Consider the following 23,072-nt stretch of genomic DNA (forward strand, 5'->3'; position numbering starts at 1 on the left):
TGCGCGAATTAGGCGGCGGCCAGACAAAGATGAGGATAGGAACCGCTTGAAAGTGGGGGAAAGTGCCGGCGCCTCCGCCACCGGGAAAGCCGCTCGGCAGAGGCGAAGCCCGCGGCCACCCAAGATCCACTGGGGCGCGCGGCCCGGGGCATGAGGCTGTGAACGCCACCACTCCCCACCCCGCCCAGCGCAGCCCAGCGCCAGGCCAGCAATCACCCAAGGACTTGACCGGCTGAGTCTTGGTTCGGACCGGACTCGCCCGGCGGCGGCCAAGAGAAGAGGCGGAGAGCAGCGGCGGGGCCAGGGGGCCCGAGGGCCGGGGGCCCAAAGGGAGGGCAAGGCGGCTCGAGCCGCCGGGGCGCGGGGCTATGATGGTGCACTGTGCTGGTTGCGAGCGGCCCATCCTCGACCGCTTTCTGCTGAACGTGCTGGACCGCGCGTGGCACATCAAATGCGTTCAGTGCTGCGAGTGTAAGACCAACCTCTCGGAGAAGTGCTTCTCGCGCGAGGGCAAGCTCTACTGCAAAAATGACTTCTTCAGGTAAGAAACCGCGCCGCCCTGTTGCCCGAGCGCCCGCCCTGCAGGCGCTCCGCTGGGGCGCCGGGGAAGGGGACACCACGAAACCCATCCCAGCCTCCCAGGCCCACCAGATTCAATGGGGAGCCGGGGAGCCCACCACTCTCCTCCTGCCCTCGGTCCAACAAGGGCCTGAACCCAGGCAGAGTGAGAAGAACGCTGCTTGGCTGCTTGTAGCTGGCTTTTCCAGGCCAGCTTGGATCGGTGGTGGGCCAGGGGGAGGAAGCTTGACAAACTTGCTGCCCATCCGTCTCTGCCTCTTGCTAGCTGAGGCCACCCCAAGGGTGGAAGCTTCCAGCCAGGCTCGGAGAGACTAAGGATTTTTGCGAAGTTAGGGACAGGCAGAGTGCGGAGTCCAGAAGCTGGGCTCCAGGCAGGTGGGACCCCCAGAGTGCTTCTGGACAAACAGAAACTTCCCAGCTCCTGAGGGGACTCAGCCAGAAAGGCCTCCCCTGGTGATGGGGCAAGGAATCTTCTCCTCACGCCCCCCATCAACTCCTTAAACATTTTCTCCTCTGTTGAAAGTACAAATGAAATGGAAGCTGGAATCAGGACCTCCAGAGTCCAGCCTTGCTGCCCACGGGCGCCCTCAGGCAGGTCACAGCAGATCACTTCTCTGAGCCTCACTTTCCCAGCTGAGAAACGCCGAAGGTCGGCCTGGAAGGCTGTGGGGTTTTTGGCAGCTCAGCCCTGCCTGCTTCCCCCGGCTTTGTGAGTGCCAACTGCGTGGAGGGAAGGGGGGGCGTGATTAACGCCCTGGAGAAAGGCTGCTCGCCGGCCCCAGTACCTGGCACTAGGGAACTTGAATAGGAGAAAAGGTCAGACGCGCCTTTACACGTGTAAACTCCTCGGCCCCGGAGGCCCAAGGCCCCTAATGTGGTGGTGCTTGCAAAGCACCTAATGAGTTTTGATAAGGTGCATATGGCCAGTTACGCTGCCGCATGAGGCCAGGAGTGACTTATGGCTTCTAATGCCCTCACTACATCAACGTCACCCAAATTCGCCCTGTTTAGAGACGTGGGTATGAGGAGACGTGGGGCCCCAGAGTCCTGGGCCCTCGCCCTCCCCCTCCCCCGGCACCTCACCCCTCCCAGTGCCGGTCTGCACCATCCATTTCGGGGGAGGCCAGCCGTCTCCCAGCGCTCAAGGAAGAGAGAAGAGGATTTAGACCAGGAACACAGAAAAGGTGGCATTGGAGAGAGCCCGGGTTCTGGCCGTGCAGGTTTGGGATCGCCTTCTGGTCACATTTTCCCACTGCCTGCCTGAGGACCAGCAGAAGGTTCCCTCCTTCCTGCTAAGGTTCAGCTCAGAAGAGGGGCTCCCCCCAGCTCCATCGCTAGGACCCAACAGCCAGGCTCCTTGGCCCTACCTGGACCCCAGCAGACTGGTAAGGATCCAGGAGGCAAAGCCGAGAAATGGTCCAAACCCGGCCTGCCTGGCTTTAAATGCTTCATGACCTCCAGAGCAGAGTTTGCCAGGAGCAGCCCCGGCCCATCTGGTAGCGATGTGGGGTGGGGGAGGGGCGCCACTTGAGGTGCTCTGGGCCGTCTGCTGGGCTGAAGGCTGCGGCGCCCATTGCTGGGAGCCCAGCAGAGTCCAAATAAACCTGACCGAGGCATGACAGTCCCAGTCCCAAGAACAGACCTGGATATTTGTCTCATGTCTTGCATTCTGACCAGGGAGGACAGGATTGGGATCTCATTTGACAGATGTGGAAACGGAGGCTTTTCAGAAGCTAGGGCAGGGTGGGAGGTCAGGGCTTCAGGAGGATGGGACACTGGGCTGGCCCTGGGTGACAGGCCCTGTTGTGTCTGCAGGCGCTTCGGCACTAAGTGTGCAGGCTGCGCGCAAGGCATCTCGCCCAGTGACCTGGTGCGTAAGGCCCGCAGCAAAGTCTTCCACCTCAACTGCTTCACCTGCATGGTCTGCAACAAGCAGCTGTCCACGGGCGAGGAGCTCTACGTCATCGACGAGAACAAGTTCGTGTGCAAGGACGACTACCTGAGCTCGTCCAGCCTCAAGGAGGGTAGCCTCAACTCAGGTAGGAGGCCCCCTGCCCCTCCCCAGGCCAGGCCCCAGCGCCCTCCAGCCAAGGCCTGCCTGCGCTCCCCTCCTTTGCCCCCTGTGTGCCCGCGGTGCACGGCTCAGAGCTCTCCACTCGCGCCGGGCAGGTCAAGGTGGGGGGGAGGTGCGGGGGCTGGGAAAGAGAATCAGCGTTTGGAGCCAGCCTTCCAGGATGCCTACACTGCCAGCTCTAACCCGCCCTCCTCCAGTTCAGGAGCCTTTTCCAAGCTGCCCTCCTCCCCAAGTTTGGAACCGCACAATTTCCCCTTTCCGAGTCTTTTCAGCTCCTGGTAATTTCTAGCTGCACTGGGAGGACACTAATTGGGGTCTCGAGGAAAGAGAGAAGGGAGAGGAAGATCCCCGGCCCGGAGGGCATCTGTACCCTCCTCCCGTCCCCTCTCCTAGAAGGCCGGGCTCTCCAGAGAGCGCGACTCCCCCTTTCCCAAGCACTAGCTGAAAAGTGCTGAGAGGGCTTGAGAAGGGCGCTTCCAAAGGCCCAGCCCCGCCTGGAGGGAGTGGGCGGGCGCCGGGCCCCTGGGGGAGGGGCTGTCGCCGGCTTTGGGAGGGAACCCTCCGGGGTTGGCGGTGGCCTGAGCCTGCAGGAACAGGCTACCCGACTGGAGAGGTCTCGGGCCGCCGCTGACACCCTGTCCCCTTCCCGCTCCGTCCTCTCGCAGTGTCGTCCTGTACGGACCGCAGCTTGTCCCCGGACCTCCAGGACCCACTCCAGGACGATCCCAAGGAGACGGACAACTCGACGTCGTCGGACAAGGAGACGGCCAACAACGAGAACGAGGAGCAGAACTCGGGCACGAAACGGCGCGGCCCGCGCACCACCATCAAAGCCAAGCAGCTGGAGACGCTCAAGGCCGCCTTCGCCGCCACGCCCAAGCCCACGCGCCACATCCGCGAGCAGCTGGCGCAGGAGACCGGCCTCAACATGCGCGTCATCCAGGTGCGGCCCGGGTCGGCTCTGGCCGGGTCACCCCTCCGCAGCCCCGCTGCGTCCGCGAGCTGTGAAGCTCGGAGGAGCCTCCCACCCAGCCTCCTTGGCTAGGAGCGCGCCGAGCCCGCTCTAGGGGCAGACGGTGCGCCGGAGATCGGGGCCGGCTGGTCACACTCCGAGCCAAAATATTCAGCCTAGCCCTGCTGGCTTCCGGCGGCGTCATCTTGGGCGGGTCACTTCACGTCTCTGAATCCCACCCCCGCCCCTTTCAGGGAAGGTTTTAAGCCTCGCTTAAAGGACAGGACCTTTCCTGTCCTCCCGTCCTCTGAGCAGAGAAGGAGGCGATGCTCTTCACGTGCTCCTTCCCTGCGCCCGACGCGCGGGCAGACAGACAGAGCCCGGCTGGGGAGTCGCGGGGCCGAGACTAGAGCCGTGCCGGGCGGCGGGCCTTTATAAAGCCGTCAGGCCGCGGATGGGCCGAGGACCAGGAAGCCCAAGTCTTTATGAGTCGCCCCACGGGTCCGCGAAATCCTTCATCCTTGGCTGGTTCGCCGAGGCCCCTCTCCACCCCTTTGGGCTAATCCGGCCCGGCCCCCGGCTCAGGGCATTCTTGGTGCGAAGGAGGCGCTAGGACCCAGCGGGGGTGGCCCGGGCAGGGAGAGAAGGGGACCCGGAACAGAGTTCACAACCCCTTCCTCTGTCCCAGGTGTGGTTCCAGAACCGACGGTCCAAAGAACGCCGGATGAAACAGCTGAGCGCCCTGGGCGCCCGGAGACACGCCTTCTTCCGGAGTCCGAGGCGCATGCGCCCGTTGGGCGGCCGCTTGGACGAGTCTGAGATGTTGGGGTCCACTCCGTACACCTACTACGGAGGTAAGCAACCTCCTAGGACGCGGTGCCCCACACCTAGGTCAATGCTGCTTGAGGGTGCAGGGCCGGATAGCCCATGATCTCAGGCTGCACCTGGACCCCTCCCTCCCTTCTACCGCATCAACACAGGTACACTCCCCCGCAGATAGCCCATGATCTCAGGCTGCACCTGGACCCCTCCCTCCCTTCTACCGCATCAACACAGGTACACTCCCCCGCAGATACTTCCTGGACAGAAAATCAGACACATGGGTTCACTCAACCATGCAGTGGTACCAACAGATAATAAACACGTGAGAAAAGCAGTGACACACTCACCCATGCAGGACCACACGAGTTCAGAGACCTCGGGGACACGCATCTAGACACATGATCACCCGCAACCAGCACAGGTATACCCCACCGCCTAGATATACTGGCACTCACACGCGTCATACCAAGTCAGGCACTTCTGCACGCACCGCATCCCAACCTGATACACAGCCCTTGCTGCCCTGGCCCACGGCCTGGTGTATTTGGCACCAGCAGGAAAGCAGTCACTGGAGGGCAACACCGGCAGTAGGGATGGAGGGGTCAGGATTCATCTGGGGTTGCCCCCTTGCTGTCTTCCAAGTCTGCGTCTCCTGTTGGGCTATGGGGACTGTGTGCACAGCATCTGGCCCGGTTAGCCCGGATGCTGACAGTTGCTCTGGACTAGGGCCCCCGCCCACCCTCCAGCTTCAAGCGCACCAGGGTTCATCAGGGCTGGGGTGGGCAAGGATTGAGCCAACCCAGTTATGCATTCTCTGTCTTTGGGGCTGCAGAGGGCGAGGAGCCCGCTTTGCACAGAGGAATTTCATGGTTGGTGTTACGAGGCTCAGGCCTGGGTGAAATCTCCTCTTAGGTCACCCCTTCCCTTCTTCCTTCCCTCCTCTCTCCTCCCTTCACCCCACTATGTTAACTTACTTCACTCTCCTTCCTGGATTACCTCTTCTGACTCCCTCACCTCCGTTTTTCGTTTTTTGTTTTTGTTTTTGTTGTTGGTTTTTTGGTTTTTTTTTTTTTTTCGAGACCCAGTTGTCTTGGGGCACTACTGCACTGACTCACCATCCTACACATTTCAGACTTGTGGACTCTAGGAAGGCACCTTCCCCTTCTATTCCAGAGCCTCTGGATTTGGGGAGCCCCCAGGAATGCCTCTGCCTGAGGGGAATCTGTGCTCAGTGCCACCCAGCCTGGGGGAGGAGGGGCAGAGGCTAGTAGCCCAGTTTGGGGAGAGGTGGCAATGTGGAGGGCCAGGAGCCAGGTGCCCAGGCAGACCAAGAAGGGAAAATAAGAGAACCCTATGACTAGCCTTGGTACATCCGCAGCCTGGGAGGTTAGATCTTCTGGCCTGGCCAGGGGCCCCAGAAATTGTGGATGAAATGTGGTGATGTGCTTTTTCGGGAGAGACTGAGATGGCAGGGCCCAGGTTGGGGGGCTACAGACACCAGAGGCAGCTGGGATGGTGGACTTGTCCTGGGGCCTCTAACTCACCAACTCTCTTCACCTATCTTTGGCTCCTTGAGCGCAAAATCTCCGCCCGGCGCAGGGAGGCTGGCGGGGCGGTACCAGTCCGGAATTTTTCCCCGCCTGGGTAATTAACCAAGGTTTCCCCCACGACCAGTGTGCCTCTCACCAATCCCGCGTGGCTGCTGGATGGGGTGACGCCCTGGACACGCGGGCCCCTCTCTCCCCGGAATGGGGGGGGTGGACCCCCCAATCCCAGGGAGGCAGCCCCTCCTAATCCGTGCTGGGAGATCCCGCCGTCGGCGGCCGGCAGCGGGCGAGAAAGGGGCCGGGCGGCGGGGCCGGCGGGTCCCCGTGGGAGCGCGGACAAAGCCCCAGCTGCGGCTTTTGTGCGCTTTTCAGACGGCGTTTGTTCCAATTACCTCCGGCCCGGCCGCCATATGGGCGGAGGCGGCGCGCTCCGCGCGGGGGCCGAGGCCCTCCCTGGCTAGCCGGCTTGCTAGGCGCCGTGGCCGTCCCCCATCCCCGTCCCTTAGGGGCCCCAAATTCGCCGCTTCCAACCTTTCTCTTCCCTTACGGGGAGAATGGAACGAGTGGTTTTTAAAAAGTAATTGGCGACCGTTTTAGCTGTGGCCTAAACCGTCTCCAAGCCCGCCTCCAGACACTCCCCATTTGGACTGATGTCAGGGGGGGTTTGGAGAGGGAAGGGGCGACAGGGGGCGTCCAGAACTCCTCCGGGTGACAGACCCCCAACACTAAGCAGGAGGCGTGGGTTTGCAGAGGAGACCCCAGCTTCCGGGCGCACCGGTTTTCCCGCCGTACAAAGCGGGTTATTGTCACGAGTGCGGGCTACACGGTGCTCCTTTCCTGGCTTCCCACACCCCACTCCTTCGGGGCCGACCCAGGGGGAGGGGAAGAGGCTGTGCGGAAGGACTTCAGGAAAGGGGGCTCTAGGAGGAGGTCACACGGTTGATGCAGAAACACTTTGTTGAGAATGGGCGAGCGTGTCATCTGGAGCCCCTGTGCTCCCTGAATTTGTGGGCAAAATTCGCATTTGTGCATTTTTCCGGAGAGAGAGCCCATAGCTATCATCAGTTTATCAAAAGAGCTCAATGTCCCTAAATACTCCAAAACCTTGGGGTCCTGGCAAACCCGCCCGGGGTCAGCCTGGAGGACCCGAGGCACAGGGAACTCTAGACGTGGCCCGGCGAGCGTTCTCATCCTCTTTCCCTCTCCCGAGTGTCTGGGCCTCAACCGTCTCCGTTCCAGGCCAGGTGAGGCCGGGACAAACGGTCGGAGTCCCACGTTCACCGGGACGGACGCGGGGCACGGGGCCGCGCCAGGTCGGCGGGGCGCAGGGGGCGAAGGAGAGGGCGCTGAGGCCGCCTTGCGCGCTCCGAGTCCAGGGTTCCGCGGCCGGGGCCCGACTCGCCAGCCCCTCGGCGCTCCGGCCGCCCTTCTCCCCGACGGGGTCTCGGGCCGATCTCAGTCCCTTCGCGTTCTGGTCTCCGTCCGTCGCCCCTGCATCCCCGCCCTACTCCTCTCGCCGGCCTCTCAGCCCCAGCGTCTCTGGCCGTCTCTCTGACTCATCTCGCGCGTCTCTGGGCGCCTCTGTCTCTCCCGACCTTCCGTCTCGTTCCTGGGTCTCTTGCCGAGTTTTTCCCGTGTCTCTAACCACATGGCCGTCTCATCTTTCTCTTTGCGTCCCCTAGACTGTCTCTGCCTTAGTCGAATAAAGCCGGGTCTCCGGCTCAGCCGTGGGTTCGGTGACTGAGGCGCTTTTCTTGTCTTGACACCGACTCTGAGTCTGGGGGCTCCCTGCTGCATCCCCTCTCCAACCCCCTTTCACCCTGTCCTCTGCCGATCTCTCCCTGTCTCCTCATCTGGCAGTCATCGTGACTCTCGCTCTCTGTGTATCTCTCACCAACTCTAAGACACTGTCAGGAATCGTCACTGTGTTGCCCCTCCCGCCACCGCCGTCTCCCCTCCGTCTCTCTTTGTCAAGGAACCTCTCTGTGTGTTCCTCATCGTCTCTGAGCCTCTCCCGGCCCCTGAGTGTAGCCTTTCCGTACTTCTGGTTGTCTCTCTGCCCAGCACGAGCTCCGGGGCTGGTCCTCCGCCCCTCCGGCCTCCCTTGGTCTCCGCGGGCCTCTCCACGGGTCTTTCTCTAACCTCGAATCAGTGTCGCGCGGTCCCCCGTTAACGTCCTGTCCCGGTGGCCCCCACCACGTCCCACATCTCTGGCCTTCGTCTCCCCGGGTTCCCTCCCCCGAGTCTCTTCCGCCGGGTCCCTCGAGTCCCTCGGCGATCTCGCATCTCTCACTCTCCCCTCTCCCGCCCCGTCCCGTCCGCAGACTACCAGGGCGATTACTACGCGCCGGGAGGCAACTACGACTTCTTCGCGCACGGCCCGCCGTCGCAGGCGCAGTCCCCGGCCGACTCGAGCTTCCTGGCCGCCTCGGGGCCCGGCTCGACGCCGCTGGGCGCGCTGGAGCCGCCGCTCGCCGGCCCGCACGCCGCCGACAACCCCAGGTTCACCGACATGATCTCGCACCCGGACACGCCGAGCCCCGAGCCGGGCCTGCCGGGCGCGCTGCACCCCATGCCCGGCGAGGTGTTCAGCGGCGGCCCCAGCCCACCCTTCCCCATGAGCGGCACCAGCGGCTACAGCGGACCCCTGTCACACCCCAACCCCGAGCTCAACGAGGCCGCCGTGTGGTAAGGCCGTCGGGCCGGGCCGCCCCCCGCCCCCCGCGCTCGGCCCTGGGGCCCCGCCCGGCCGTCCCCACCCCCGCGCCCGGGACGCAGCCTCCCGAAACCAAAGCGCCCGACGCGGCCGCGGCGCGGGGCGCCCTCGGGGGGCTCTCTCTCGAGTCCGAACTCAACCGGCAGCTGCTTCTCGGCTGGGCGCGGAGGGGTACCGACCCCCGCATCTGCATTCACCCCTGGGACTCTCCGGGAACCCCCTGCCCTCCGCCAGCGCTCCTCGGCAGCCGCGAGCAATTTCTTGGGACCAAAGTGAATACGGAGGGTCAAGAGATTTCAAGCACGCTCTAGACTTCCCCCGAACCCCCACCACCACCCCGCACCTCTTTGGACCAAGAGAGGGCTGAAGCCAAGGGACAGAGACAATTTTTTCCCCCTCCTTGCAATCCGAGTGGCATTTTGTAATCTTATTTCTCACTCTGCTTTCCCCTCTTTAAAAAAAAAAAATAAGAAAAAGAGAGATCGAAGAGAAGAAAGGGAGCAAAATGAGTTAGAGAGAAGATGGAGAGAGCGCCAGCCAGAGAGAGAGAAAAGATGGAGAGAGAGTGAGAAACACGCTTGGATGGGGGTGTCACTGGGAGGAAGACAGATCCACCTGCGCGGTGGCGCCCCCTGGTGGCCAATCTTGGGGATCACGGTCAGCTTCTCTAGGAAGGGGCGGGGGGCGGTCCGGACATCGGCGCCCCAGGGCCAGACCTCCACCTCTCCCTTCCTTTGACATTTATTCTGACCCCGGGGGTCCAGGCCAGACTCAAACACTCGCCCACCCTGCGCTCCCCCTGGGCAAGGCGCCGAGATTTCTTGGGTCCTGGCCCACAGACCACCCTCCGTGCCCGGGTCCTGGAGGCTGGGTGGTCAGGATGTACAGTATTATACTTTTTTGGAAGTTGAACGCTTCTAGTTTCCTTATTTTGTATAAAGAAGAAACAAATAAAGTATGTTTTTGTGTTTACTGTTTATTTATTGTACACTAGTTATCTGGGGTTGGACATTTTATATTTTTAAGAGGAGGGTGGGCAGAATGAGGGAGGGGAAGCAGAAAGAGGTTTACCTAAAAAAAAAAAAAAAAAAAAAACCCACAAAAAAACCCACAAAAAATCAACTTTTTTAAAAAGAAAGATTAATAAAAAAAATTCTTTTTCCCTCCGTGCTGTGTGGTTTTCTTTCTTTCTTTCCTTGTTTCGTTTGTTTGTTGTGCCCCTGTCTTCAGTCACTCAGAGTGAATGGAACTATTCTGGTTCCTGTTTCTGACATAAAACAGACTTGATGGGTGCAAAGACCTCTCCTCATCTAGAAGGGTGGCAGGGGGGTCTTTTGGCCATTACCAGGTAAGGAAGGTGCCTGTCATGTTTTTTCTTTTCTTTTCTTTTCTTTTTTTTGGACTGCTACTATGCACCAATAACATCTCCCCCTGCTTTACCTAATACCCCGATCTAACACAAGCCAGCCTGGCACATAGTAGGCCTTCAAAATATTTGATGACTGAATGGATGTGTGATTTGTTTGTCCCCAGAAGAATTCTAGCTTCACTCCTAATTGCGCCCCCATGTAGTTCCAGGTGGCAGAAATAAAACCAAACAAACAAAAGAACAGGCTGGTAGGTCCAGTGCTAGTTATCTGCAAGGCTGTATTAGGGCAGAAAGTGCCCCCAGGGAGAGCAAGGCTGTTTGCCCTGCAGTTCTTATGCAGTGCCTGCGTGTGCCCTTCGGTAAACCAGCATGATGGAAGGGAGTCCTCCAGGAGACTTAATGGGCCTGAGGCCACTCCCTAAAGGCAAGTCCCTCCCTCTCTCTGCCTCAGTTTCCCTACTTTCAAAAGTGGGGACTGGAGGGAGGGCTTCCTATGCCTCATTTCCTTTCTGCTCAAACAGTGTAAGATGAGAAAAGCAGATGAGGAGAGAAAAATAGATGGAAGAGGGTCCCGCGTTTAGATGCCTTTTCGCCCAAGCTTAGGGTGGGGGGAGCTTGCCCATTTTAGCAGCAGCAGGAAAAAAGGGGGGACAAGGAACTGGTGGGTAGTGAACCACCAATGGGCACATGCTAAGAGTTTTCCTCATCTGTCCTTCTTTTGTGTGGACATCACAAGAATTAACTCGAGGTGACCTGGCTTTTTCTTTTCGTTCCTTATAGCATATTTATCTTTATCAGACAAATGCTACTTGCTCATTGTGGAAAATCTAGAAATTTCAGATAAGCAAGAGGAAGAAAAGGCAGTCACCCAGAATCTCAAGTAAAGTAGTGGATGCATTTCCTTCCAGTCTTTTTTTTTTTTTTTTCTTTTTGAGACTAGAGATCATGCACACATAGACACAGAGCATAGACTTGCTCTTGGCATGCGCACAACTCTGAGAGCACCACGCGTGGGAGAGGCCCACTCTTGTGTCAGGGGATCCTTGAATAACCCTGGGGTGGCCCCATCAAGATCTCAGAGGGTGGCTTCGGAAACCAGAGTCCAGGAGGGATGTGATCTCTGGCGTCACGATCTGGACTTGAGACTAATTCCCCAGGGGCTCTTCCTCTGAGTGTTTGTTAGTTAGGAGGGTTGGGAGCAGAGGTCACCTAGGAGTGGGATGAGGGAAGAACAGAACAAGGGCCCTGGGGTCTGGGAGACTATCTGGCTGGTCACTGCATCACCTTTTTGAGCCTCAGTTTGCTCCACCGTGAAATGGGCTCACAATGGCATTTCATCCACATCGGAGAGATGCAATTTAACCAGTGGCCAAGGTTTAGGAAATATAGGTCTTGGATTCAATCCTCATCCCCATCCTCTGCCAAACACACACACACACACACACACACACACACACACACACACACCAGCTTCCTTGGACAATGACAAGGGGAGAGAGAAGGGGACGCTTGTCAAAATCAGCTCAAATCCACCCCCACTCCTGTGAGCTCATTTCAGCTCCCCTAGTGACTGCTGGGCCCAGGGGCTCTGGGAGGAGAAATCCCACCCCCACTCCACCCTGCAGCAGTGACCCTGCAGGTGTCACTGTCATGGTCTTGGGTGCACTTAGTTAGGGAGGCAGTTCCTAAGGAAGGCTGAGTGGAGAAGGAAGAGAGTTGGAAAGGGACATTTGTCCCTACACACCCACAACCATTTTCTCAAAGTGTGGTCAGAAGACGAAGCTTGCTAAAAATACGTATCCCTGGGCCCCCTGGCTCATGGCTGGAATTGCTCTCTGGCGTGGTGCCCAAGATGCTTCACATTTGTCAAGCTCCCCCGTTGCTTCTGAAGTCTCCCAAACTTGCAGGACCTCTGCCTGAACTAGTCTTGTTCAGAGTCTAATATGATCCTCACAACGCCCCTTCAGGATGAGCGTTGTTATCCCCATTTTACAGATGAGGAGACTGAGACTCATGAGCTGCCTGGGGTCACACAGACATGGAGTAGTTTTGAATCAAGAGCTTCTGCTTCTGCTTCCAGAGCCCACATTGTCCCTGGACCCAGGACGTTGCCCGGCACAGGTAAGACCTCATTCTGTGTCTAACAACTACATGAACGAACGAACGAATGAATGAACGAATGAATGAAATGAAATCAATGTGCTCCAGCTGCCGTAAAAAGAGCTTCAAGAAAGACTCTAATGAATGCTAATTCTTACTGGTAGCAACCTCACTGGATTTTGTTTAAAAGCCCTTCCGGGGTTAAACAAAGCCAGTCAGAAGGGCAAAGGGCTCAGTGAAAATTGCCAAGGTCAAAAGACAGAGGACTTCCAGCTTCTCCACGTTTGTCCTTGTTTCTTTCTCTCTCCCCCGTCCTCGTCCCTTTCCTCCTACATTAATGAATGTATCTGTTCATCTCCTCTATCTCCTCATTGCCTGCATTTATTATCATTTAAAAATAAAAGATCTCCGAGAGGACAAAAAATACTGTGAGCTGTGCAGGTAAGGAGGTTAGCCAGCCCCTGGCTGCGCCTTCCAGCTCTGGGAAAAGGGGGACATCGCCTCTCCCTTGCTGCCCCGAGGCTGTAATTCTGGCCAGCACTGGACAGTGAAGCCACATGTATTCCAGCCCCCGGCATGCATGCTCTGCCCCGCCCCCATCTCTGTCCTCCTGCGCTGAAATGAACACCTCACGGAGCCCGAGCCTGAGATCTGACCCACTGTGCTTAGGACTAATATTTAAAATGCAGAATGGCTGTGGAGGGTTCCTGCTCCCAAGCCTTGTCGTGCAGTAAAAAGATATAAACAGAATAAATTACCTCTCTAGCTCGGATTATGAGAATACCCATCTCCTGACCAGAATTTTAAGTCCTGTCTCCCTCATAGCGCTGCATCCGGCTGATTTATGGAAACCCGAGCACTTCTCTGCATATTTCTCCTGCTCAGCCAAGTGACCGAGTTTACCCTTCCTATGCCATTAGCGTTATTAACACCTGGGCAACCGATCATTGCAAATGGGCCATTTCTGTGATGAACGGAAGCCTCTCCCACTGCTTCTCTGGGGCCTTGCTGCCTCTGGCCTCCTCTTTCTGTACTTTGCGCCGGGGCTCAGGACCACCCCCAGCACCTGCTGATGGGCTCCAGGGGGTCTGGGAGGAAACCTCTCAACCCAGCAGGTGTCCATGCTTTCAGGCAAGCACGTAGAAAGTGATAATACCACTCATTTTTTTATGCCTCAGAGAATGTTCCAGATGGAGGGCAATGCCCCCATTGACCAGGGAAAGAAACTGAGGCTCAGAGACGGCAAAAGACTAGCCTAAGTTCCCTGAGAAAGTTTACAGCAAAAGTTGGGACCTGAATTCAACCCTCCAGCCCCTTGATACTCAAAGTATGGTCCGTGTATCAACAGCAGTGAAATGCGGAATCTCAGGCCCCACCCCAGAACTTCAGAGCCAAAGAGTGCACAAGCCCCAGGAGATGAGGGTGCGCATTCGGTTTTTCGAAGCATTAGCTTAGAAACACACGCAGGTTCTCAATAATCCCTTTTTCACTGGAGGAAAACCTTATGGTGTAAATTCTCCTTGCTCAGAAGCGGCAGGGACCCCGCTTCCACGGTCATACCAAGTGAAGGTGAAGCAGCTGGCCAAACCAGTGTCACCCACCTAGGCACCCGTAGCACTGTGTCCACTGCTTCTTCCGTTATAACACCTCAAACCCACACTGTGTCTGTGTCCTGATCCCCAGGCTGTGTGAGCAACTTGAGACCAGGAAATGTATGTGACTTGATTTCGGGCACTCAACCTCTCTGAGCCTCAGCTTTGCCATCTATAAGAAGGGCACAATAAGATCTAACTTCAAGGGTCATCACAAGGGTTGGGACTTCCCTGGTGGTCCAGTGGCTAAAGCTCCGTGCTCCAAATGCAGGGGGCCTGGGTTCAATCCCTGGTCAGAGAACTAGATCCCACATGCCGCAACTAAGACCCAGCACAGCCATATAAACAAATATTAAAAAAAAAAAAAAAAAAAGAGTCATCACAAGGGTTAAATAAGTCTTCATACGTTATGGTCTAAACACAGTGCTTGGCACGGAGCATACCATTGACTAATAAACACTGAATGAAATAATAATAATACAGGGATAATAACAATGGCTGTGTATCGGATGCTGTAGCTACTGTTATCATTATCCCATTTTCTTCTTTGAAGAAATGCTTAAAACGTATTTTAAATCCAGGACTAACTTCACAGCCTATTTGGACAGAGATGCAATTTATTACTTTCCACAACATACCTCAAGATATCAATGTTATCTAATGGAAAATTATAGGGCTTGTAAAGATAAGAATAGTAAGAGATCAAGGTCTAATGAAGAATAATCTGGCAATCTGTCTCTTTTTATTTTTTGGCCGCACTGCGTGGCTTGTGCGATATGGGATCTTAGTTCCCCGACCAAGGATTGAACCTGGGCCCTCAGCAGTGAGAGCGTGGAGACCTAACCACTGGGCAACCAGGGAATTCCCTGGCAATCTCTTTAAAAAGAAATGCACCACCAATGGATGAAAAGGGAAAATGTGGCATGTCCCTACATGGAATATTATTCAGCCATAAAAAGGAAGGAAGTACTGGTACAGGTTAAGACGTGGGTGAACCTTGAAAACATGATGCTAAGTGAAAGAAGCCAGCTGCAAAAGGACCATATATTGTATGATTCCATTTGTATGAAATGTCCAGAACAGATAAATCCATAGAGACAGAAAGCAGATTGGTGGTTGCCAGGGGCTGGGGAGAAGGGAGGTATGGTGATGGCTTAATGGGTGCAGGGTGTCCTTTTGGGTGACGAAGATATCTTGGAACTGGATAGAGGAGGTGGTTTCACAACACCGTGAATGTAACAAATGTCTCCGTATTGTTCACTTTAAAAGGATTAGTTTTATGTTATGGTTCAGCTCATTTTAAAAATATGGGGGGGAAAAGGAATGCAATTTAACTATATTCGGGGACCTACAGGACATCCAAACCTTGCTTAAAAAGAAATCCTCGTACCTAACGGAGAGCGTGGGAACCTCTGCTCATACCTGCTGCAGGCGCTCGGGCTGTCGCTGCTTCCCAATGGCAGAAATTGCTGGAGGAAGAGTTTGCCTCACATGCCTTTGCGGGTCCCTGAGATCAAAATCAGTATCATTGTGCGATGCTGCCACGCTATTGTTTAACCAACAGTGTGGGACACGGACCCACGGGAGGGACCAGGCATTTTCACAGGTGCCTGATGCCTCATGAACAAGTCACTGTCTTTTCAGTTCTTTGTCAGCCCTTCTGATCGTTTTAGGGAGAGTCTCTGGTGCTAGCTTGCTAACCCTGGCTTACGCCGGCAGGCTTGGAGTCTCGGCAGGACAGAAGCTAGCTACATGTAATGGCATTGTTTTGTTTATCCTTTTATATATTGCTACATGTATCTAATTCTGGGAAGTGATACCGTTTCTCCATTTAGAGTGGTGATAACTGTTCCCTTTCTAAACAGCGTTTAAGGTTTCAAGAAACGTGTGAATTAGGTAATAGTAAAGATGATGCATGGATCTGGCACAACCCTAGGTGGCAAGATGGGTCTGGGGATGATATTTCAGGAATGTGTACACTCAGAGAGAGCTGGTCCCTAAAGGCCCACTCCAGGTCACTGGAGACTTCTCTCTGATGAACTCACAGTCCCATGGGATTTTCAGTTTTGGACCGGCTTTGATGTGGCTGTACTGTGTGACTATGATTAGGTTACTCACCCTCTCTGGACCTCAGCCTCCTCGTCTGAAAAATGGGGATGGGACGTGGAATGAAGACCCTGCAATCATGTTGTCCAGACCTCTACCTGCCTTCCTGAATCTGGTCTTCATTCATTCATTCATTCACTCGGTCATTCAGCAAATATTTGTTGAAATAGTATGCACTGGGCACTTTTCTGGGCTCTGGGGTACAGATGTGAATAGGACAGACTTGATCCCAGCCCTCACTGAGATGATATTTTAGTGGGGGAGACAGACAGTAACCAAGGGAGAAAGTACTTGGTTATTCCAAATAGTGGTAAGAAAAGAAGGTGGTGAGATTGGGAATAACTGGGTGTTGAAACAGGCAGTCAGCCAGGCTGGGCTAGGGTGAGGCAACTGGGGTACTCATGTTGAGTGCAAAATTTAAAGGGGGTGCACACCAAAAACTTAGGAGTCAAGATAAATAGTACTTTTATATAATATTTTGAAAACTCAAAATTAATGCAAAATAATCCGTAATGAACAAAATGGCAACATTTTAAATAAAGACAGGATCTGACAGATCTGCCATTCGGGGGGATGAGACATCCAAGTGCAAGGTGAGATCCTACCTTTATGTAAAATGTCCCTATGTTTTCACCATGAATTTCTGTTGCATTAATTTTCATTTTAAAGTTGTTTTATTACAATCTTTTTCTTGATTTCTGAGGTTTCTTTCTTTCTTTTTTTAAATTGATTTTGTGGCACCCCTTACATTTTCCTCCCAAAGTGAGTCCCTTCCTCGCTTCATCCTAGTCCTGGCCCTGAGTGGCAGGCAGTGGGTCAGGAGGGCCTCTCTGAGGAGGTGACACTTGAGTCGAGTCCTGAATGAGAAGTTGCCAACTTTGCCGAGCTCTGGAAGGGTGTGGCAGGCAAAGGGAACAGTACTGACAATGGCCCTGAGACAGGATCAAGCTTGGTGAGTTCTAGGAAGAGAAAAACGCTGGTGTGGCTGCAATTCAGGGAGTCTGGGGCTGGGGGAAAGAAGGAGGGGCTGAGACCCCAAAGGTCCGCCAAAGCCAGATGACACAGGACCCTGTGGGCCTAGGTGAGGGGTCAGACCTTTATCTGAAATGCAGCCAGGGTACACGGGAGGGTTTCAGCAGAAGGGGTGACGCTCTGCCTTGGGCTTAAGACTATTCTGGTGGTCCAGTGGTTAGGACTCTGAGCTTCCACTGCAGGGGGCATGTTTTCGATCCCTGGTCGGGGAACTAAGATCCCACGTGCTGCATGGTGCGGCTGAAAAACACCCAAAAAAACAAACCAAAAAATCTATTCTGTCTGCTGAGTGCGAAATAGATTGGGGATAGGAGTTAGGACAGCCTCAAAACTGGTGGCAGGAAGACCAGTGGGGAGGTTGCTAGTCACCCGGGCAAGGGACATGCCCAGCTTCTGCCCTCTGTGTTTGCTGTCGCATGTCTTCTCCCTGGAAGCCTTCCCGGCTTTATTCCTCATTTTGCAGGAGAAGAATTTTGAGGCTCAGAGAGGTTAATTCATCTCCTCAGGGTCCTAGCTAGTAAGAAGCGGAGGTAGGCTTTGAACCCAGGTCTTCAAATACCCAGCCTGGCCCATTCTCTGCTCACCTTACCACCTCAGAAGAAAGGGTTAGCACGTAACTTCAGGCAAGGCTCAGTTTCCCTCATCTGTAACATGGGACGAATTACAGCACCCACTTCCTGGGGTGGAGTTTGGAAAATTGAATATGCCCTGCACAGGCTGAGTGCTCAATAACTTTTACCTTAAAAGGAAGACAAAAGACCCTTTCCCACCACTTTCTCTCTCCCTCTCTCTCTGTCTCTCTGCTGGTTCTCCCCCAAAAGGAGAAACTTTGGTATTTATTCTTCAAACATTTATTTTATTCTTTAGGGTTTTTTTGGAAGGGGAAGGATTGGTGAAGGCAATCAGTTTTCGGACTTAAGATAAAAAATCACAGCAAAGGGTCGACTTGACTCTTTATAATTAATGGGGCGGCTTGTAATAGGATTCTCCTGCCCGTGGCGCTCCCAGGAAACACCTTTTTACATAAGATATTGCCCATGCCGGAATGGCAGCAGGGTGATTTATGGGGTTCCTTGCTCCAGAAAACCTCTCCTGGGGTTGCCCAGCCAGTGGAATTTATCAGGGAGTTTGGAAACCAGGTAAGAAACCTGCCCGTGACATTTTTGGTGGAGTTTAAAAAGCACAAACACTGGGGAAGGGAGAAGCCAGTGGGATGGGGGCAGGGGGAGAGGGTCCATTTAGGTTGGGTTTTCCACCAGCAGAGCCTGAGATGGGGGCTCTTGGCACGTGATTTATCAAGAGTAGAAGGGGATGGGAGGTGAACAGGAGGAGGGGAGGGTTCAGGCGGAATCGGGTCTCAGCCTCATCCCACGGGGAGCTCTGCTCTGTGGGTGGGACCACAGAGCTGCCCCCACCTTGAGGTTACAGGAGAGGCTGCATCTCTAAACACAGTGGCTCCCACTGGCTGTTCTCTGGAGAAGGGGGCAGCTGTGGGCCGTCAGCAGCCAACACTCTCAGCAGCTGGGGGGCATGGCTGCACCCACCTGATCCAGGAGATTCGAGTCGGTGGTGGGGTGAGCACCAATCGTAAGCAAAGGTTTCTCAGGACAGGAGATGAAGATTGAGGCTGGGGACAGAGCGGAGGGAGACGGGACGCAGGGATATGGTCTCATGCTCCACTCCCCTAGGGCTCTTCGTCATTCTCAGAGTAAACACCAAAGTACTGACCACAGCCCGCAAGGCTCTTCGTGATCTGGTGCCCCTTCCCTCCACCCATGCACACTCCTTACCTCCCTGTCCATCTTCCACCATCATCTACTTTCTCTCCCTTGCCCTTCCCTCTGCGATCACAGTGGCCTCCTCACAGGTTCCCACCTCAGGACCTTTGCACATGCTGTTCCCTCTGCTATTCCCCCATACACCCCCACATACGCCTTTATTTCCTTCAGTCCTCGGCTCAAATGTCACCTTTTCAAAGAAGCTTTCTTAATCATCCTATCTCAACTAACCAAAAGATTAAGACACTTAGGAAACAGATCAACACGCTGTGTGACTGGAGGCTCCTGGCGCTGCTTCTCTAAACCTGTTTCTTCTGCTATAAACTAGGATCAATAACCCCAACTTCATATAAAGAGCTTCTGTAAATGGATTCCGTAAATTCAGCCGCTATCCTGGTGAGGTGTTGGTGGGATCATTTAAATTTTCCAGAAGTTTCTTCTTCAGAGCAGTCCAGGGACTTCCCTGGTGGCACAGTGGTTAAGACTCCACGCTCCCAATGCAGGGGGCCCGGGTTCAATCCCTGGTCAGGGAAGTAGATCCCACATGCCGCAACTAAGAGTTCACATGCCACAATTAAGGAGCCCGCCTGCCACAACTAAGGAGCTGGCAAGCCGCAGCTAAGACCCGGCTTGCCAAATAAATAAATAAACAAATAAATTTTTTTTTTTTAAAAAAAAACAGTCCAGTGAGATGCGTTGCCTCATTGGGTTCACTACCTGCCCGTCATCACAGCTCAGCGAACCAGGTTCTACAGGGGGCGGACCGTGGTTCCACCTGCCTCCTTTCCCTGGAACCCCTGGCTACGCTGGCTGTCATGGTAATTAGGGTCCTTGACTCTGGAGTGGGCCTGGGCGCTGCCTCTCTCTCAGCATCCCTTTCTTCGTGTGTAAGACGGGATCCTCCCAGCCATTGAGTAGTTGCTTGATAAAGTGACAACAATTAAAACAGCACGCCATCTCCCAGGAATACACAAATAGAAATAATCCAGGCCCAGAAGAGATGAGATTTGCCTAACACAGGGTTTCCCAACCTCGGCTCTACTGCTCTAAGGTCCAGTTACTCCTTGCCGTGGGGGCCATCCTGTGCATTGTAGGGTGTCGGGCAACTTCCCTGGACCTCACCCACTAAGTGCCGGGGCACGCTCCCCCAACCCAGCTGTGGCAATCAAACACGTCTCCAGAATTTGCCAAACAATTCCCAGCTCACATCCTGAGAGCTGCTCTGATTGGACAGTTTGGCTCCTGGGCCTGCCCTTGAACCAGTCACCATGGCCAGACAGAATACAATGCTTGGATTGGCTGAGGTTGGGGTCACATGTTCCTCCTCCTTCCCTGCAGTACCTGTCCAGAGCCTTTTTATAAATATGCAGGCTTTTCCTAAATTGCTTTGAATTTGAGCTAACACTAATTAATTAGGAGATCTGTTATGCTGGACCTGCTATTGGATAAACTTGAGCAGTGGCCACCTCCTTTAGGCAGAATATGAGCTTCCCCGTTTGCTCCAATCCCCACCACTCCCTAATGTCTAGCCCCCAACCTGCTTCATCATATACATCTAAGTTTGATGCCTGGCTAGTGACTGGATTGTAAGTCCCAAGTGCAAAAATGTGAAGCTCTACACGGTTTGAGGGAAATCCTTCAGTGAATTGCAAGTGTTGTCTCATAAATACACGAGTGCATGCACTCTCCCACACATGGACACAAACATACATGCATGCCTACAGGTACAAAAGCACACAGCCATGCACAGATGACTTGGGACATAAAGCCAGTCTGAGCCATCGTGTCCACAACTGAGGGTCAGACCCTTCTCTGAAGGTACTGGAGCACGTATCTGCTTTGTACTGGGCTCTTGCCCAGGCTGGAGAAAGGAGAGCAACAGTGGCATAACCCTGGTCCGCCTTCCCATGCCCCTGCCATGCCTGGGGCCAGCTCTGGGGTAAAAACACCCCCTTTGCCAACCAAAGCCTGGATTTCAACCATCACCTTGGCTTAAGGCTGGAGTGAAGGACTAGATGGAGGCAGCCTCTGGAGGCAGGGGTTTTAGAGTCCACCTGATGAGAAGACAGAGGGAACCTCAGCTGATAGGACCCACAGGGAACCAAAGGGCCCGCCTCCCAGGAGAGGGGCCCCAGCTGGGATGGAGAAGCTGGGTGTATCTCAGGCAGGTACACACACCTGGTGACCCAGTGTTCAGTGCTCTCCACAGAGCCCTGGACCAATACAGAAAATCTCGTGCTCCCAGGACCCTCTTCATAGGCTCCCCATTTCCCCCACTGAGTGGTCCAGGAGGGCAAAGGCAGAATGGCAATAGTTTCTCAGCTCCAGTGCCCATCCTGCTACATCAGGTCATAACAACCATCACCTCAGCTTCAACCGTCCACATCCTGCTCTCTCCCTGTGCCTCCGCTCTGCCCTTGGCATTCCTTGGGTGTCAACCAGGAAGGGCTACTCCAAGGTAATTGACATGTGTTATCTGGACAGGGTCAACAGGCCCCTCGGGTTCTTATCTCAAGCTTGCCGAGACCAGGAGAGGAGCAAACGGCAGCTGACAAGTCTCCCAAGAGTGCAGCCAAGGACAGGAAGCCTGAGTGGGAGACAGAGCACCTGGAGTGGAGACGGGCTCTGCCACTCACCTGGAGGAGTGCGGGGTTGGGGAGACGTTCTCTGGCTGAAGCAATCCCAGGGGCTTCAGGGAGGAGGCTGCCTTTACACTGGGCTTCGAAGAATGTGTAGGATTTAGAAGCGTAGAGGGCATGGTATGCAGGGGGCATGGCTTAAGCAAAGGAAAGGAGGTAGGAGAGCAGTCGTGGTTAGAGGCACAAGCCCAGGTGTTTACATAGCAGCGTTCCAGTTCAGCTGTGTGACTTGGAGTAAGTGCTTGACTGCTCTGTGCCTCGGTTTCCTCATTTGCAAAAAAATGAAGATTATAATAGTATCTACCACATAGGTTACTGCAGGATTAACTGAAATGACTGCTGAGACCCGAAGCACACAGTAGGTGCTCAACACAAGAATAACTACTAGTTCCTCCGCACCCCTCACTGTTGCAGGAGGAACACTCAGGAAATGGTAAGAACTGGCAGTTATTGAAAGACGACACCTGTGCCGGGTCCTAGGCGTAATCTGCAAACAACCCATTTTACTAATTAGAACACTGAGGTACTGAACCAGAGCATCATTTACTCAAGGTCACTGGGGTAGTGAGTAGGAACAAAGTTCAGGCTCAAACCTGGCTGTGTCCCGCTCTGGAGCGCTCAGTGTCTATTCCAGGAACCCACAAGGACATAGGGCTGGGTCCTGGAGCCTTCTGGAGGGACGACCTTGGCAACCGAGGTCGACGTCTACGGTCAAAGGGAGGATGAAACCGAAGCAGTGGGAGAAGCAGAGGGAGGACACTGCTGCTCTCAAATCCTCAGCCTGAGAAAAGGAGGAGACACCTGGTGGAGGGAACAGTTTGGCCACAGGAAAGGAGGTGGGAAGCAGCAAGTGGGCCTCCTCCAGCACAGAGGGGCAGCCTGAGGCCCAGAGAGGGGAAGGCACTTGCCCAAGGTCACACAGCCCTCATGAGGCAGCCCCTCAGTGGGAGCCGGGAGCTGGGTTCTGCCATGGGCTGTGACACAGGGTGGCCCCCACCCTCTCTGAGCCTTGTTTCCTGCAGCGCTGGGAGGGGTTGTATAGGGTTCCCCCATGCCCAGACTGTGTGGGCCCATTCGCCTCTGGGACCTCAGCACCCCCCGGCTGGGTAGAGTCAAGGAAGACCCTGGGGCAGGTCTCACCTGCCTGGAGCCGGGCTTCCCCATTGGAGACAATTTGCTGCCCCCTGGTGGCCACAAAGGATTCTAATTTTCTCTCGGTTTCCGAAGAGATCCTTCCCAGGGACTGCAGGTGCCCAGTTTCAGGACCAGTGTCCACCCTCCTTGTGACCCACAGGTGTGTCCAGACCGACCTGGAGGCCATACCTCCTTCTCCAATGTCCCACCACACAAAGAAGGCGAAGGTCCAAGAAATACAGAGTCATGTCGAAAATCACAGGGTTTGAAACTGGCCGGGCTACATTCCAGCCTGTGTGACCTCGAGTGAGTTATGTCACCTTTCCATGCCTCAGTGTCCCCATCTGTAGAACAGGGAAGATAATAATGGTTTCTACTTCATAGTGCCTTTGTGAACTTTAAAGAGGACAAGGAATAGAAAGTTCTTAGAAGCATTTCTGGCACATGACAAGCACTTGATAAAGACTGGCAATATTGTCCTACCAGCCCAGGCCTGAGAAGTGACAGAATGTCCCCCTCCCCTTCCTGAGCAGGTCCGCCAGGTAAGGGAAGCCCGGTTAGGAGCTCAGCATGGCCGGATTCCCTTAGGAACCGGAGTTCTGAATTCTTGGCTTTGTTGCACAAGCTGTGTC

The 23,072-nt window shown here is 54.8% G+C and overlaps 1 protein-coding gene across 1 annotated transcript; it reads left to right on the forward strand.

Moving 5' to 3' along the window:
- Nucleotides 1-322: 322 nt before the first annotated feature.
- On the forward strand, nt 323-9,658 carry LHX5 (LIM homeobox 5). The gene is made up of 5 exons (XM_022550951.3): nt 323-541; nt 2,395-2,618; nt 3,319-3,596; nt 4,294-4,459; nt 8,299-9,658. The coding sequence occupies exons 1-5, from the start codon at nt 369-371 to the stop codon at nt 8,664-8,666; spliced, it is 1,209 nt and encodes a 402-aa protein (XP_022406659.1). The 5' UTR covers nt 323-368; the 3' UTR covers nt 8,667-9,658.
- The last annotated feature ends 13,414 nt before the right edge of the window (nt 9,659-23,072 follow it).

The sequence above is a fragment of the Delphinapterus leucas genome, chromosome 14 (assembly GCF_059928025.1).
Source record: "Delphinapterus leucas isolate spDelLeu-1000000601 "Yukka" chromosome 14, BTC_Dleu_Yukka2, whole genome shotgun sequence".
NCBI lineage: Eukaryota > Metazoa > Chordata > Mammalia > Artiodactyla > Monodontidae > Delphinapterus > Delphinapterus leucas.

What these genes read in the sequence shown, in the direction of transcription:
- LHX5 (XM_022550951.3), top strand. Translation starts at nt 369, where the DNA reads ATGATGGTGCACTGTGCTGGTTGCGAGCGGCCCATCCTCGACCGCTTT. An exon ending in TCAACATGCGCGTCATCCAG is followed by an intron (nt 3,597 to 4,293) that starts GTGCGGCCCGGG and finishes CCTCTGTCCCAG; the next exon opens with GTGTGGTTCCAGAACCGACG. An exon ending in TCCGTACACCTACTACGGAG is followed by an intron (nt 4,460 to 8,298) that starts GTAAGCAACCTC and finishes TCCCGTCCGCAG; the next exon opens with ACTACCAGGGCGATTACTAC.